General features: G+C 41.3%; 1 protein-coding gene across 1 annotated transcript in view; it reads right to left on the bottom strand.

The window, feature by feature from the left end:
* LOC126434155 (transient receptor potential cation channel subfamily A member 1) overlaps window positions 1–18,743 on the bottom strand; it is a 222,678-nt gene that overhangs the window by 192,426 nt on the left and 11,509 nt on the right. Inside the window, exons 3-6 of the mRNA XM_050090453.1 lie at window positions 12,995–13,085; window positions 8,699–8,894; window positions 5,431–5,640; window positions 3,417–3,653 (exon numbers count right to left, since the gene is read on the bottom strand). Coding sequence (XP_049946410.1) covers window positions 3,417–3,653; window positions 5,431–5,640; window positions 8,699–8,894; window positions 12,995–13,085 — 734 coding nt within the window. The remainder of the gene's footprint in view (window positions 1–3,416; window positions 3,654–5,430; window positions 5,641–8,698; window positions 8,895–12,994; window positions 13,086–18,743) is intronic.

Here is an 18,743-nt window from a genome sequence, read left to right as displayed (position 1 = left end):
GTGTTCCATAGGGTTCACATTACGCGAATTCGGTAGCGAAGACATTAACTCCTGTCTTCACTATCAGGCTCCTCAACCAGCGTGGCACGATTATGACCTTGTGAAAGGGACAATTAAACTGTTGGAAGATGTCATAGTCGTCTGGGAAAACATCAAGCTTGGAGGGATGCAGGTGGATCCGCAATAATGTTCAGATTCCACAGTTGCCATGGCGCTTTCTAATGCTACCACGGATCCCATGGATGTCCAGCTGAATATCATCCGTAGCATAATGCTGTCTTCCACTGGCCTGCATCTGTGGTGAGGTGAATCCTACGAGCCTATCCTGCTTTACAGAGTGGAAAAGTCTCCGATCTCCAGGATCTATGTCGAGGCGTGGACACCCAATTTTTTTGTTTCCTTTATTGCATTTCGATCTCCTCCCCTCCCCCGATGGGAGAGGGGGGGGGGCTGGCAGCAGCGTAATAGGCCGCTCTACAGCCTACAGAAAAGTTAAAAACAATAATAAGAATATAAACAAACAATCAAAAAACGTGATAAAACGGTGACATTGTAAAAACATGGCGTTGACAATGCAGATGAAGACATACAGTAAGTAGACAGCCACAATTAAAAAAACACGGTGACAGTCTGTTTTCTGTTCGCACAAGATAAAAAACACAACTAGTGATAGTATGGTGGCTGTTTGAAACACTAACAGGGGATGCACAACACTGAACATTCACTTAAAACAGCACTAAAAGAAGCGACACGGCGGCAGATGGGGGCAGGGGGAGGACCCGGACCATTTGGGGGAAAAAAGGGGGGGGGTGAGGAAAAGAAAAAAAATTGGGGAGCCGATGGAGGGGAGAGGACATAGAAAAAAGAAGGGGCAGGGCGGACGCGAGAAGGAGTGGGGAAGGCAGTGGAGGAGAAAGCTAAATGACTCAGGGGAGAGAAGGGGGTCAGAGAGAGGGTAGGCAGGGAAAAAACAGGATGGAAGGGGGGAGAGGGAGCCTGGGATAAAGTACAGAGGTAGGGAGGGGGAGGTGAGGATCAGAGTTGATAGGAGGGATAAATGGAGGGAGAGAGGCCATCATCATGGAGGGGGAGTTGATGGAAGCCACCTTGGGAAAGGCAATGAAGGCTGGAGAGGTGGAGGGTGATGGGGACACAACGGTGAAGGCGCAGCAGTGGGTGGGGATTGGAGAGGAGAGGAGCAACCAGGGTATGAGGGGGATCAAGGCGGCGGGAGGTGTAGAGGACGTGGATATGTTCGAGGAAAAGGAGCAGATGGGGGAAAGGAATCTGGTCATAGAGGATCCATGTGGGGGACAGGAGGTGTATATGGAAGGCAAGGTGGAGTGCATGGCACTCGAGGATCTGTAGGGACTTACAGAATTTGGGGGGGGGGGGAGGGGCGTATATCCAGGAGGGACTGGCATAACAGAGAATGGGACAAATAAAGGATTTGTAAGTGTGGAGGATGATAGAGCGGTTCAACCCCCATGTCCAGCCAGAGAGGAGTTTAAGGAGTCAGAGGCAGTTGTGGGCTTTGGATTGGATAGAGCAGAGATGAAGGATCCAGGTGAGGTGATGGTCAATGTTGAGTCCAAGGTAGGTGAGGGTGGGGGAGAAGTGAACAGGACGGGTGCAGATGGTAAGGGAAAAATCATGGAGCCAGAAAGAGCGACTGGTATGACCAACCTGGGTCTTGGAAGGATTGATTTTAAGGAGCCACTGGTTACACCATGCGACAAAAAGGTCAATGTGAATCTCCAGAAGGCATTGGGACCATTGAAGGGTAGGAGCAAGGAGCAGGGGCAAGGAAGGAGGTGTCATCGGCATACTGCAGGAGGTGGACTGGAGGGGAGGTTGGGGCATATCTGCTGTGTACAGGAGGTAGAAGAGAGGGGAGAGGTCAGAGCCCTGGGGCACACCCACGGAGGGGTAGAGGGGTAGGAGAGGAAGGAGGCAATGAGACGGACATAGTTGATAGGAAGGACGTACGTTTGGAGTTTAAACAAGAGACTGGGATGGACACCCAACACATTGTCTCCCATTCGTAGTTTCACATCCTTCAACATCTTTGACAGATGATCACAACAGTAACACGCGAACAGCCGACGATCTTCGTCGTTTCCGAGATTCTTGTTCCCAGATCCCGGGCCATAATAGTTGCACTGTGCCAGAATCGCTTTTGTCAGTGTATTTCCCCATTTTCTGAACCTATCGTCGCTGGAATGATTCCCTATCCGTCTCTGCTCAGATTATATACCTTCCTTACAGTGTCGCATGCCCACAGCGCTACCAGGTGACAACCAGGTAATGATTTAGCTCTTTATTGTATAAAATGTGACATGTTTTCGTAAGTCCTCTACATGGAACTGTTCAATAATATTGCAGTTTCATGTAATGATTCAGGTGTTCAGGCTCACGGACATCCTGTAGCGATACCAGAGGTACACACGAGCAATAAAAGAGCTCATATATTAGCCTAGACAGGAGGAGTGTGGCAACTTCATGGAATAATCAGAAGCTACTGGATATAAATATATGGTTAATAAGTGGAAAACTTACATTTTTAAGTTGAATTCGAGCAATAATTCGTAGAAAACACAGGGTGGTAATAATTAAACTTTCGCAACTTAAGAGGGTCTCCGTCAAAAACGAATTATCGTGGGACAATGAGACTTCACGGAAACATTTGTAAGGACATGCGGAAGAGAAAACAATGAATAAATCATTGAAAGAAACAGATTTTGATTTCAACATCAGAGGGTAACATTTGTTAATTGCGTACCATGTTTGCGTTTCAGGTGATAAACGCTGTACAGTGTGATGACCACCTGCGTCCACGACAGCCTGGAACCGCACTAGAGATCGCTCTACTGCTGCCCGAAACAACGGTGGACCATGGAATGTTCAGCTGTCGTGAAACAGCTTGCTCACTGCGTCCAGCATTCTCGGCCGTGCCAACTGAAACGTCTTCAACAATTTGTGTTGCAATTGGCAATCGGTCTCTCCCAGTAGCATTTCCCAAATCGACAGGTAATTCGAATTTTCGAATCATGTTCTTCAACCCTAATGCGGAAAGAGGACCTCCCCGTCTGCGTTTAATGTGTCAAAGCTCGCAAAGAGCGGAAGCACTGTTGCTGTTGTTTTGACAAAACAGCTTTACGAGTAAAGGCCTGCCCACCTTGCCCAGACCCATGCTGACTGTCTGCAACGGTAATGCACACTGATGCGTGTGTTTCAACCGTACGTCGCCGTACCAGTACCGGCGCCTAACGGCAAATCCTGCGGCGCACAGTTTGAACATTTTTACTATCAAGTACATACGGTAAATAGTTTTTTGTCTACGCTGCCCCAAGTAGCGAAAGTTAAATCATAACCACCATATATGTCAACTAGGAAGATATTTTATTGATACGTACTTCGCCAACAAGGTACTCGACAATTTCTGGATGGTCGAACATGGCGGCGCAATGTAGGGGAGTCATCTTCTGGACGTCGCAGGAGGCCAGACACTGCTGCTTCTCGTTGGGCTGCATTCTGAACATCAGTTTCACGATGTCAGTTGCCCCTTGTGCGCACGCCAGGTGAACAGGCGTTGACAGATCGTGCTGCTGAGTCGAAATTTTGGCACCAGATTTGAGGCACAATTCCACAGCCTGAAACAGAAGCACGATCTTAATTTTACAAAAAGCAAATAGTAAACTGTATCTAACAAATATTGTCTTCTGTTGCAGTGAATGCACGCCATGCAAGTGTTGCAGATGCCTAATGATTGGCTCTGAGTATTGTGTAACGGGACGAGACAAGCACAGCTTTCGCAAATTACACGAAACACGCTGTGCGCGGGATATTTCACTTTAAGATTCTTCTGGATTTTCGGTTAATTACACATGGTTACACATCCTTTTGGTTCTGAGATTGCCATCGAATATTGAAACGGTAGTTGCATTGTTGCAGAATTGCTAGTTTGAAATTCTGAAGAATCGCTGGAAGAGGTATTACTAAAACAACTAGAAAGCGACACTATGGCACACCACGTTGGAGTATCACGTGAATATGGAAGAACGCTGCGTTTAATAATTTTGACTGATATATGAGTAAGTAATGCAAATTATAATATTAGTTGTAGCTACGAGCTGAATCTGACATTTCACGCAACCTTGGAATGAAATAGAGCTATTACACTGATTCTGAAATAGTTTTTCAGTATTTACAGACAACAGTTGATCCATAATTTGACATTTCCACATTGGTATAGTTAAAAAATCAATACATTCAGTTTATAAGAGTGATTCACACTTCATTGAAGTTAGATAAAGTGGTGTATGTTTCCACGTAGTTTCCATTAAATGCTGTAAAGAACGTTTTCGCTGATATTTCGAAAGATATTTTAGCTTTTGGTTTGATGATTTGTTGTCTGAGTCCGTGGAAAGAAAGAAATTCTGCACTTGGTGCGTTTTGTGTGACACCTTGTCAACGAAAAATGTTGTTTACTGTAAATAGCATATGAAGAGCACTTTTAATTGCCCAAAAATAGGTCTACTACCTTCTCATATTAGTTTGAAGTGATACTGGTCCTAAGGATATATTTTTAACGATAACGGGAGAGAGCGAAGAGTAATCATTATTTACACCAACGACTGAGTAACGCTGGACTCTATGACGAAACTATGAAGACCATATCGCTGGGCATGGTAATGTTAAGAACCTCTGTCGTGGATAGGAGCCAGATCACGTTGCACCGTTGGATTATGCATCATGTGATGATTATAAGCGTGGTGATGACAATGGTGTCTTTTGCTTGAGCTACTACAAAAGGAATGAAAATTTCAGATAAACAGTAACACAGAAGTTCCCAAACAATCACTTCGTAAAATTTCTGTTGGACCTATACTTACAAAAATTTCATTTTCATTATAATGTCGTTTTTATTCCTTTTGTACTATTAATTTTTTTTTACTACAGGAAATTTTTGTAATTGTTTTAATGAAGCACCGAATAAAATCTCGTATTTCTTCATCATTAGTGTGTTTAATGCACGAAGCACCTCTTTTCCCTAGTTATTCGTCAGTTTATGTCCTATTTAAAATGATCGTCAACAAACTCGTCTTCAAACTGAAGACCACAACAACAATAACGCCAACGTACATTTATTGTCCTTGCATTTGTTTCAGTAAATAGTTTGAACTAGATTTAGCAGTTATTTTATATTTGCAGTTAGAGCTTTTGAAATTTGGCCTCTGTGAAGCTTTTCCATCTTTACGCCAGTAGGCTGTTTTCCAAGATACTTTATATGGAAAATATAACTATCTAAATGCACAATAGCAGAGCAGAAGTATTTCGTAGAGACACATATAACCTATGTATCAATCTTTTTTCGTACTTCTAAAGTTGGATTCAGTGCGAATGCCGTCACTATTTATTAATACTCGCCTTGATGTCGCCTCCGTGTACAGCTGAGTGAAGAGGTACATTTCCCTCCGAGTCGTAGAAAGAAATCATTTCCTCCCTGGAACAGCCTCTAGACTCGCCCCATTGCAAGAAGACTTCCATGGTGCGTGACGATGCATTCTTCGCTGCTTCATGGATGGGATAGTAACCGTTGTTGCACGGTTTCCTGGGAGATGCACCGAACTCTGTTATCTGAATTCAACAGAAAATCAGAAAACAATACAGTTAAATGGTTCTGTGTTAGAAATAATACCTAAATCAAATTACTAAAACTTTAAATTACGGAAGTAACAGAAAGAAATACATCACTGGTACTTCTTTTTCCGTTTGTTATTTCTGTGAAGCATGAAGCACAAATTTTAACGACTGCTACGGTGTGACGAGATTTGTGAGAGAGGGAAGAGAAGCAATGGATCCTTAAAGTCCTGCTAAGAGCGGATGTAAATAATCGTAAACGGCTGACACATGTGATAACTGTTTGATGCTGGTTACCGTCTCCCCAATGGGTAAACGTCATTATGTTTGACACTTTTTTTAAATTATTCTTCTGGACCATAAGTGATTTGGAGTTGTCATGATAAATAGGACACCATGTGTAATGATAACAATAATAATTATTATTATAGTAAAAGAGGATAATAATAGTAATAACATGGATCATAAATACTAGTTGTGAACAAGAAAACAGACATTGAACACAGATAATAAGAAAAGCAAAATCGTAATAAAAATTCTAGGTCCAAAACTTGTAGACGAGCAATATTGACTTACAAGCCAGAAAATCAAACAATACGCAAATATTCGTAGTGACATTAGAAAACTCAGGTTCAGATTCTATGGACGAATTAAAAGAATGAACCTAAACAGACCTACAAAACAAATAGCCGAGTTTTTTTAAAGCAGGAGTAAAGCCATAATGGTCCCGATGAAATGAGTTGGTAGGATCAAAGCTGATCTAAAATTGTTAAGAACTACAACAGAAGGAGTCCAAAACCTAGAAATGGTGGTTGACCAAGACGAAAAACCCAAGAAGGAGACTGGAACAACATAATCTGAATGGAGGAAGAAAGTTCACAGGTACAGTATGAAAGAAATATGGGGACGAAGGAAGGCAAATGCTCATTTCTAAGTACTTTGTATAGTCCTCGAGCGATTAGCCGCGAATAATAATAATACAGTAATAAATATATGGAATGTAAGAAATATTAGTATTGTTAACACTGTATTAAGCATGAACATGTATGGCCACAGTACAAAAGGAATCAGTGTGGAGAAAAAGTTGACTGGCCAGAAGAAAAGCAGATAATAGGCTCAATTATCACATGAGATGCAAGGAAGAAAACAGAGACAAAGTGATGAGAAAAGCATGGATAGTTTACCATGTGATATTGATTGGAGTGAAGGAAAACATAAGGGATACACAAAGAGCGAAGATACCCCTATGATAACAGATAAAACTTTCATCTCCTCTTGAAAGCAGAGTCGTTTTGAATATGATGTAGATTATGGGGTAATTTGTTCCATTGTTTGATAGGAATAGAGAACGAGGTGGAGAAATTATGTTATGCAGTGGTACGTCCCAGCTGCTGGAATAACTGATCTGATATTGCAGTTGTGGAATCATGATATGTATTTGTGTGAGGTGAAGTATTGAGGTTACCACGGTCTACGAAACCGACGAAATCAACAAGGTGTCTGAGAATCACGCCACGTATCCGGTCGCATGGAGTCTAACTGAGCATAGGAAGGGCTGACGTGATCAAACAACCGAACGTTACACACTTATTGCAGCGAACGTTCATAGCCAGGTCGATTCGTCTGGGGTTTTCACTATTTGCGTCATGTTGAAATACGTCTTAGTAGTAAACATTCGGCAGGGTTGAAGACTAGACTGATTCTTGTTTAAATGAATGTGGCAATATTTTTCTAAATTTTTGAATAGTATTTACGCAAGCGAGAAATTTTATGCTCGCTACAACAGCTTTTCAACCACATTTCGAAGTTCACCCATCATCTTTTACTGCTTTTTGATTGTACCACTGATTAAGAGGAACTGGAGGAACTGTTTCACAAATATGTCCGCTCATCAACTTTTGAGATGATATGAAGACGCTTTTTGATCTCTTGGAGTCTAGTTTAAGACCCAAGTTTAGTGCCCATCTTGGTAACAAGATCACTTACGTGATGTTGGATGATACTGCAAAAAGATTGTCATTCACACTTTATGTTATCAAAAGCATCAGGACGGCTATCAGTGGTCATTAATTTGGGCGTGTCCAGCCTTGGCCTTTATGACGGCTGGCACTCTGGTGCGCGTTGACATGCAGAACTATTTCTCTACTGTAGGCAGTACACAATGCTGTAAAATGCATTCATATTATTTCCTTTTAGCATTTTCTTAAGTGCAGTAAGGGATTCTAACCTTAAAAAAAGACCAACCCGTAACACCACCCAGCCCGTACTTCACTGTTGGTACTACACGTGATGACAGGTAATGTTCTCCAGGCATTCGCCAAACCCCAGCTCTTCCATTGAATTGCTATAGAGTATAGTGTGGTTCATGACGTCAAATCATTCGTTTCTATTCATCCAGCACCTCCAGCATCCCTCAACATCGACTACGGAAATGTGTGACTTATGAGAAGCAGCTCGAGTGTCGTACCCCATGATTCTCAACTCGTTGGGCACAGACGTTGTGCTAGCTGGAGCGCTGGTAACACTTTGGAACTCACGACTGATTCTTTTCCCTGATTTCATGCGATTTTTTACATCCACCCTCTGTAATGATCGATGGTCCCCGTCCGTCAGTAGATGAGCTGTGCCTCATCTTGGTCTAGCTTCCACTACACAATACCAGTACCAAAAGTTGACTTGGGCAGTTTTAGAAGAGTTGAAATGTCTATGATGGGTTTGTTACTCAGGTGACACCCAATAACTAGTCCACCTTTGAAGTCACTGAGCTCTGTTGGCCGAGCCATACTGTGGTTACTGCTTCTCTAATTCCAACACAAGACTCCTCACGTCCTTTTGTGCTGGAGGATCCGCCTTTCGTGACACCTAGTGATCAATTCTGTGTCACACAAGGGTGTCCAGGTATGTTTGGTCAGGTAGTACACTTGATGCGGCAAAAGCAGTACTCTTAGGCCTGGCGCTTAGATGAAATTGAAGGTCGTCAGCATAAAAGTGGTAATAAGAACGAAGCACATGTGCGGAACAGTGGTAAGGTGTACAGTAGAGTGCAGCGACTCACCAGGATCCTGGCGCACTCCTCGTGGTCGTAGATGGCGGCGAGGTGTAGCGCCGTGCGGCCGTGCTCGCCGCCCTGCTGGATATCGATGCGCCCCTTGTGCTTGGCCATCACCTCCAGCACGGGCACCTTGTTCAGCTCGGTCGCCAGGTGGATGGGCGCCTGCTTCTTGTCGTTCAGCACACTCGTGTCCACTCCGCTGCAGCGAAAACACAACACCGACAACTAATAACTGCTCTAATGTCGCCTGTTTTGTTTTGTTTTGTTTTAGGGCGCAAAAAACAACTGGGGTCATACGCGCCCATTGTCGCCTATGACGCACTGCGAGCTCTCAGAAAGTTTTTTTGTTTATAAAATTAAGTGACCAATTGTGGAAGAATGGAGAAATTGTTGTTTACGAAATGCCATATAATTAAGTGAATAAAGAAGCAGCTATGGTTTTAATCGAGACTCCGAGACGCCGTCGTCTTGAAGGTTATAGACATACCGACCAGCCGCCGTTCCATCCCCTTTTGAGAATACTTTATCGTCACATGTTAAGGTATTTGTCATTACGTGTAAGATCTGATGGTAACTTTATCGATCTCCATCACCGCGGAGTGTGTATTGCAGCTACCTCTGCGGTTTTGGCGAGCTAGAATTCCAAAGTAATCGCTGCACGGTGACAATGCTTTAAATAATGTTTGATTGTTGCTGCCGGGCAAGAGCGCTTAAGTGTGACAGTCTACTGGAGGGAGAAAAGTGTGAAATCCGCAGTCGTGTCGAACGGAGCTCAGACGATGTGCTTGCCGGCATTGTTCGGATGAGATTGTTAATTCGCTTTCGATATCATTACCCGTGCCGCGAATGTTCGCTTTAAAGTTTCATTGTGAACCGACAAATGTCATGTGGTGGTGTGCGGAATACTGATGAAACGTGTTATTTAAACAGAGCTGGCACGAACAATGTTTTAAGTAATAGGCCGTACTGTTGCTGATCCGACAACATTAAATGTTCTGATCGAACACGTACTTTTACGCTTCTTTAAAGTATCAGTAATTGAAATAAATTTCGTTAAATGATGTAGTGGATGGAGACAGAATTTTCGTAATGTAACACGCCCAACCATAGTGTCACAACCTGCCGCGGTCATATCTGGAGGGATACGATGAGCGGCCTATCTCCACACCAGCGCTGCATTTACACACAAGCTATCTGGGCTGCAGTGTAGGCTGCGCAGCACATAAATATAAAATGAAAATATCTTTTTCAAACTGTGGGGCGTGTCCTATAATGATCTTAATAGACTGTTATTTTATAGTGGCTTATCCAACCAAATCAATTCAACCACAAGTACTGGATAATTTTTCCAACAGTTTAAGAATTCACTATTTTTATAATGATATGAATAGCTATATTTGCTGATCACGGCTGTCGTCGTCCATCTTGTAAGAACTTGGTGATTTGTTTATTTAGTATGCTTCTGTTTACATGTACATTATCTGCAGAATTATTCGGATGACTACGTAAATTGTACCTGTAACGCACCACAGGAAGCAGGATTGGTTACTGAACAACCTTCTCCACTACCCTACCGTCTAATATGACTGGAATTCATCATATATTCCAGCTATATAAAGGCGTGAAAGAGAGCTGGTGCCAGACACACATCTGAATTGTGGTTGGGCGCCCAATACAGTCTTGTATTTCTAAAACCACTTCAGCAATTTTTCATAACTTCAATCTTTTTTGTGGCATGTCTTTACAGAAAATGAAAGCAGGTATGTTTAGGATTAGACTTATATTCACAGTCAACGCCAATAGCTTCAATCATATGCACTTTGCATGCTTTCAGTTTTTTTGTCGTATTTTGTGGCAACAGAATTCAGGCAGAAAGAATATTTTCATGCCAAAACGCGAGCCATGCCAACCTTACATGGTATTCTTACATCGAGACCACAGTACGTCTGCCCTCTGATATGTGGTTGACAACATGAAACTTCCTTAAGAGAAAAAGCAGCACCCTTTCAACGAATGTTATATTACGAGCATATCCTTGAATATTGCTCATAAAAGCATGCAGCGCTTTGCAACAAACATTATCAAGCACTTCCTCAAATATTCAATGTTTTTAAGGCAAAACGCAAGTTTTGAAACCTACTTCTATGGTATTTCTTCTGGCAAGAGTACGTCTACCCAACTGTGTTACAAGAAAACAAGTCCCTGAAATGGTTGAATTAACAGACTGTTCATATCCAAGTACTCTAGGTATGGTCGACCTTATTATAGTAATTACAGTCTCTAAAATCTATTGGTAATTTAGAAAAAATGTTCAGAGGCATGTTTATCTGATACAGCAATTCATTTTTATTTTCTCGATGGTTTCCTAAAATAGTTATGGGTGAATGCGGTACTTTTCCTACCAACAGGCCCTGGCCTAATAATTACCCCTTCCCTGCGCACCATTGAAATTTATAAAATAAATTAAATTACAGCACTGCATATTTATTATTATTTTCAGTGTTAGAATATTTATAAATTTCTTAAAAAATGGTTCAAATGGCTCTGAGCACTATGGGACTTAACAGCTATAGTCATCAGTCCCCTAGAACTTAGAACTACTTAAACCTAACTAACCTAAGGACATCACACAGCACCCAGTCATCACGAGGCAGAGAAAATCCTTGACTCCGCCGGGAATCGAACCCGGGAAACCGGGCGTGGGAAGCGAGAACGCTACCGCACGACCACGTGCTGCAGACTAAATTTCTTAGTTCCATATTTTATTAACGTATTATATTTTCTTTTACGACTTTCTTGGTACATTATGGCACATATGTCCAAATGAAAAAAGGTTAAATAAAACAAAAAATAAATTCATGAACTCAATATCAGATGCTGAGAGAACTTTATACCATAATTTAGCGTCATTCTTTTGCGGAAATGAATAATAATTGCGAAGCATGAAATTAACTTTCATATACATTGTTGTGGCGCGCTCTTTGTCTATCGAATCTCTTTAAGAGGTTTCTTAAGCTTTCAGTACTTTCTTTTTCTTTTCTTAAAGGGGTAAGTAGTTTGTCGAATTTTAATTTCAGTTCTGCACAGCATTCTGACACACTGAGAGAAAACGGAAGAAACAAATGTTATGCGCAATACTAGGATTGTTAAGTAAATGGGGAAAGTCCAACCTCTAGTATTTTAAGAAGTGAGATCGCATACATTGCCGATGCTGCTTTTCTCAGAAAGCCCCATCTAAAAAAAAAATAATAAAAAAGTAATCCTCTTATACACTTATGAAATTATGGGAGATGTGGCTGGTTTCCTACGTTAATTCGTCGTCTCGTGCACACTAAATTTACCCTTTTGTAGAAATTAATTCTAAATGGCTCTGAGCACTATGGGACTCAACTGCTGAGGTCATTAGTCCCCTAGAACTTAGAACTAGTTAAACCTAACTAACCTAAGGACATCACAAACATCCATGCCCGAGGCAGGATTCGAACCTGCGACCGTAGCGGTTTTGCGGTTCCAGACTGCAGCACCTTTAACCGCACGGCCACTTCGGCCGGCGAAATTAATTCTACTCAAAGAAATTAATTCATATTGCTTAAGAATCTTGCAGGAAGCTAAAGGTTTCATTCACTCAGAAACAGAATTGCTGATCACTGTCGTTGAGGAAAATAGATTTCTAAATAACTAGAACAGTGACAGGTAACTGTTTTATGTTCACTCTTTTTATTTATGTATCGAGAAATATATTGCTCTTACTTTTTGCTTAATGTATCATTATTTCAGATCTTTCTCACTTTCAAATCAATGATTTATTTGGGGGGCATTCTCTTCAGCCACAATTGGTTAACGATATTCGTATGTTTGAGATTATTCCGATGAAGAGAAACTGTTCTTTGCCGTTCGAGCCGACGCTAGTTTAAACAGAGTTCCCTCTAAAGCAAATTGGGAGGTACGCTAACCAGCAGTTCAGAATGTAATCCAAATTGATTATCATTGCACGACACCGTACGCGCCGAAAATTATAATTCGCATCTGGGGAAGTCTAATTTTTAGGTGAAAATACAAACAAAAATTTAAAAATTTGATATATTTCGCACTGAAAACAGTTGGCACGTAGTAGGTTGCCAGGAATTTTGCTTCCTTTTATTTGATTGCTTAACAATATAACTGTAACAAGATAACAATGTTACAAAAACTTATTGCACACAATCTATGATTGTGAGACGTAATATACCTGAAAACTAGGTAAATCTATCCTGAAGCAGACACATGCACCTATAGAAAAGAGTTTTGCTTGTAACTTACCACTGAAGAAGGTAATCAACAGCGTCCAGTGCGTTATGTTCAATCGCCACATGAAGCGGTGTGTTGCCTACGTGGTCCCTTATATTAAGATCTGAAAATAAATTTGTTAGTTACACTTCTTTATCTAGATTCTAACGAAACATGTGAACTGAATCATGGGACAACAAAAATTATTTCGTTTAACCCGACAGAAATATTTCTGTCTTCCATTATATATGTTATTTTATTTATCTCGGAGTTCATCTGAAACTCTGTCGATTCGTTTTGAACTATTTATTCTTAGCTAATGACATAACTCTGATAAAAGAAAGAGAAACGTTCGTAAGAAACTTATGATGAACAACGAAAAATTTTTCTTTACCGCTGAATTAAGTCAATTGAATTACACATATAAAATGTTTGCAAAATGTGAAGGTAGGTATGTAGACATTGTCATTACTTAGTTCTATTTTCACTCAACTAGCTACAGACGGCTTAGAATAACCCAAACAAGTTATTTAGTTTTTGTTTACATGAATAGGGGTCATGAACGCCGAACTAGGGTTAGACAAATTCAATACCTGAACCTGTAAAGGTTCAATTCTTTAATGATTCATATTAACTGCAAAGCGAAAAAGCAATTGATTAGGTGCATCTATGCAAAAACTGAAACCTATACTGGTACAGAACATGCATCTAGAGTATACCTAAAGGGAAGGAATACTAACGTATTAAAAGTGAAGGTAAATCGTACTCCGTTACCGTATGTGTATTCAAAGCAGTTCTATTATCTAGGGTGTTCAGCTATTATACGAACAGTGAAAAGGGTGAATAGAGCACAATGAAACAAGCAACTGATCCTAATAAACATAGGTCCAGAAGCCAATGGATTCCCCAATACAACGTATTACGACTGAGTACATGAACACCTTGTAACAGAGAGACCAAGAATCCTAAAACGCAATTATTTGTTATAACCACAGGTTCGCCCATGTTTATGTTCGAAATATATACTACTGAACACACTTCTTCTTCTCCCTCCCCCCCCCCCCCCCCTCCCATCTGCGCCCACTTCTTACTCCTTCTGTCTGTCCATCTCATTCTCCCACCTATATCTGTCCCATCACTTCGTCCCCCCCCCCCCATGTTTGTCCATTTCTTTCATTCTCTCTCTGGCCATGTCTTCCTCCCCTCCATCTGGCCATGTCGTCCTCCCCCTCTCCGTTTCCATAATTGTTTCCTCTCTTCCTTTCCCCCCTGCCTAGTGTCCCTATACACCTTCCACCAGTCTCATGCATCTCCCCCTCCTTCCCACTCTCCATAGATTTATTCCTCCCTTTCACTCTGTCCATCCCCCCCCCCCCTCTGTCCGTCTTAACCCTCATTGGCACCTGTAACCTTGCAACACATTTCAATGAAGCAGGGCGATGCTGCTCCCAAATTACATCTGTCATGCAGGGCAGCCTATATGATGAAGCCTGGCAAACCGTTTCTTAACCCTGATGTATTGGCTGCACTGCAAAGCAGGTTGACTTGGAAGGCCAGTAGTTTCTACACAACGTGCCTATCGTGCAGGATATTCTAATTCTCTGTCTTCCTCTACAGTTTTTATCCTCTGCAGCTCCCTCTAGTACCATGGAAGTTATTTCCTGATGCCTTAAAATATGTTCTGTCGTCTGGTCCCTTCTTGTTAGTGTTTTCTGTATATTCCATTCTTCACTGTTTCTGTGGAGAACTTCCTCATACCTTACCTTGTTTGTCCACCCAATTCTCGACAATCTTCGACATCTTCGATTCTCTTCCATTCCATTCATTACCAAACAATGCTATGCTCCAAATGTACATTCTCAGAAATTGCATTCTCAAATTAAGACCTATGTTTAATACTAGTAAATTTCTCGTGTCCAGGGACGCTTTTTTTGTCTGCGCTAGTCCGCTTTTTATCTCTTCCTTGCTTGGTAGTCTGGACTCGCATTCGGAAGGACGACGGTTCAATCCCGCGTCCGGCCATCTTGATTTAAGGTTCACGTGATTTCCCTAAATCGCTCCAGGCAAATGCCGGGATGGTTCGTTTGAAAGGGCACGGCCGACTTCCTTCCCCATCCTTCCCTAATCCTATGAGACCGATAACCTCGCTGTTTGGTCTCTTCCCGCAAACAACCAACCTTGCTTGGTCCATCGTTTGTTATTTTGCTTCCAAGGTATCAGAATTCTTTAACTTCATCTACTTCGAGAATATATTTTTTAAAATTTCTCGCTATTCTTATTTCTGCAGCTTCTCATTACTTTCGTCTTTCTTCGTCTTATCATCAGTTGCCATTCTGTACTCATTCGATGCCTGTACATGGCTGTATATTTTCAAGAACCCCATATTTTCCGAATGTATTGACTGCTGCACAGATTGTTCATGGAGTTCATCGACAGTATCAACAGGACTGGAATACACTAAGCTTTCAAATTTTATCACACAGAAAGCTCAACAGGTTCGAGTCGGGGACCTGGTGAGCTGCGACCACTACACTTTTTGTAGAAGTCCTTCTCACACTACTTAAGTAGCTGGAATGATGATAAAATCAAACGAGGGCAGTTTATCGCTTTGAAATTTACGCCTCCCAGTTGCCTTACAGATGAGCAGTGTTGTAACATTGGCGTGACTGCCCTTGTGCTTATGTCGTATCGGTGAACCTATTGGTTTCCAGACGTATGTTTATTGGGATTTTTTTGCCTATTTCTTTGTTCTGTACTCGCCTCTTTCGTCAATATGGACCTATAATAGTGAAACATCCCTTATATTCTGCGGCAGAATACGGTCGCTATCGATTTGGGACAACAAGCAGATGTCTTGACAGCTCTTTTGTCATTTCTGTTGTTCTCAGACAGGCATTTGTCGCACACGTCTGACAGTCACTGGCAACTGTAAACCTGAATTATAAATATACCGTGTAAAAGTATGATGGGAAGGTGTTCACGTGTCAGACTAGAATCAGGAAAGGCAGCAAACTAATTTTTTTTATATAATTGCTCCGTGCTGGGCCACGAGATTATAGACTATACTGCTTCATAGTGTTAATTGCTTTGTTACGTACGAATAGTCGTTGTCAGGAGTCACGCCAGATGGAATATATAACTAGCAGGAAATTGTCCTCCTGTAGCATCAACGCTTTAAACAAAACAATTTATGTGAATATTTGCTGTTGTGTCCTCACCATGCAAATGAGATAACGATAAAGTTTACACATGTCAGTTTGGTCTCTGTCGCGGCATGTGAGCGGGAGAGGACCAGGTGCACTATTCTGTTCGAATGCCACGTTTAATCATAAAATGCTGGCTTTGACTGGTGATATTTGCGTAATCGGAGATTTTTGATTTATGATTCTTGGGCAGTGGTCCAAGGCATATAGTAGTGGAAATCAGTATAGAGGCAGAGTTCCACGAAAGCAATAGTACAGTGTCTGAACAATACATGTATCGATTTTATTATGAAAGTAGTAGATACATATAAGACATCAACAATCATGACTGAATCTCATAGTTTCTTTTATAAGACGAGTTTGCATTTCTTGTACGGAAATTCGTATAAAGACACCCACTGTTCTGTCATGTTATTCCACCATTAGCACTTTTTCCAACCTCCGTTCTTTGTAATTACTCCAAAAATTTTCATTGGAATTGATTTTGTGAGCGTTCGTAGTTCATGCAAAGAAACTGGCGCCCACTATTCTGGTATCATTCCTTTCAGCTCACACACAGCCTCAAAGTTCCACCCATTACGAAAAACACGCCCTGAAAGTATTCTCAGATGTTTTCTATGAGGTTCAAATCTGGGTTACGTGCAGGCCAGGGCAAGACATCGATATCTTTATCTTCAAGTCACTTTTTAGTTGTAGCAGAAATATACACATAGGCATCTGGTTGCAACATTGTATTTTCGTCCCCCAGGTCCTCATAAATTCTGATCTATTCTGTCCCTAGTTCTCAGTGTACTTGTTAGAGTTCATTCTGCGATTCAGCCAAGCAATGCTTGACTTACCTTTAGCGCAGAAGGCTAACCATATCATAATACACCCACCATCAAAATTTCTGCTCATTCTGACCAGCTCCTTTGTTTCAGAGCATGGCAATAATATATAAATCCATCCTGTCCATCTAAAACAAGTCCATCACATATGTCTTTCAGCACAGTCATATCTAGCCTCTTAATGTTCGGGTGTTAGAGCGGGTTTCTGCAATCATTTATTGAATGCAAGATATTTGTCATGTGACAAGATTTGTCGCAGACGTCTGACAGTTACTGGCAATTGTAAACCATCAACAAATTGAGAACAATAACATTTTGTGGCCCCTGATGTGCGCAAAAGTAACCCTTTCTATACCTCGGATAATTTTCTACTTCGCCCATATCTTCCGTTCTGTCCACATCGGGCTCCCAATCTAGCGAAATTATCGATCACTGTACTTGAACAGTTCAACTTCTTGACAATTTTACGATTAGAGGATCACATTTCCCTCTACACACCGATTTTTGGGTTTTCATCACACGATAACTGTTTTCCTTGTGGCATTGTGACAGTCGTGGTTTATGTACGTGATAGGCATTGTCACTAATGGTGTCTGCTGTCTCAAGCAAAGGCAGTTATGTACACAGTAACACCGCACAGAGCCGACAGCCTTCATACCGAGTTCCACCCTCTACCACCTGAATCGTTGATGTCTTGTTATATACTGTACAACTAACATCAAATGCGATACCATTTAAGTGCATTTGTCGGTACACTGGATTTCACACTATTGCATATACATTGTGCACAACTACCGACAGTGTTAATTTTCTTGCAAAAGTCCATGCTGTTATACTGATTTCCACTGCTGTAGTTCTGTGCCTAACGTTTGATCTTCCAACGCTGGATACGACCCAGAAAGCAGTTACAGTCTGAGACAAGCTCAGGAAGCCGAACTGTTTATATACATCAACGTAAAAGTCTGTTCGTGACGTCAATGGGCCGCTGCTAAGAAGGCGAAGTCATGCCGACTTATGTCACTGCCGTTGGTCTCGGTAAGATTAAAAGTAGTGACATTAGAAGTTGTAATGGTTCTATATTTACGTGACTATTACGGCACTCCAACCCCAGTTCTCGATACCAGTAATATCGCACAACTTTTCTGCGAAGTAACAGACATATTTTTGTGACAATATTCATATTTGGTTTTATTAATGTAAAGGTACTCCGATGTATCGATATATTACAGTGATATGATTCTTGTGTGTATTCATTTCTGTGAGACTGTCATAATCATTGACTTACTTGTAACCGTTTTAGCGCGAATGCGCACAGAGCAGTCTTCGTTTCACTTTGCAGAAGTTAAGTTGTTATTTCGCTTTGCAAAAGAACAGTCAAGTCTTGTGTTTGGTTCAAGTGGAAATGAAATATATGAAGATTGATACAAAACTGTTTTCTTGATGATGTGACAATTAAGAATAAGTATATGTGAATTTGCAAGAAGTTTAATAAAAATGTGGATCGTGAACATCAAGTCCAGAATTATTTCCACCATACCATTATTCTGCTCTGGGATTGTTTGATCATTACGAATTTCCTGAAAAACGCATTTGTTGAGTCTTCAAATATTGCTAAAATACAGATCTGGACCTTCTAGCAGTCAAAGTGGAATTACCTTAGAATCAACAAGATGAGCCATAACAACTTCGACGAAATCTACGTGGGAATCTATTCAAGATAAGTGCCAAATTAATAATTTTTTTTACAGTGAC

This window comes from Schistocerca serialis, chromosome 1 (genome assembly GCF_023864345.2).
Source record: "Schistocerca serialis cubense isolate TAMUIC-IGC-003099 chromosome 1, iqSchSeri2.2, whole genome shotgun sequence".
NCBI lineage: Eukaryota > Metazoa > Arthropoda > Insecta > Orthoptera > Acrididae > Schistocerca > Schistocerca serialis.
Note: the sequence above shows the minus strand (reverse complement) of the source record. Positions and strands in the feature narration are given on the sequence as shown.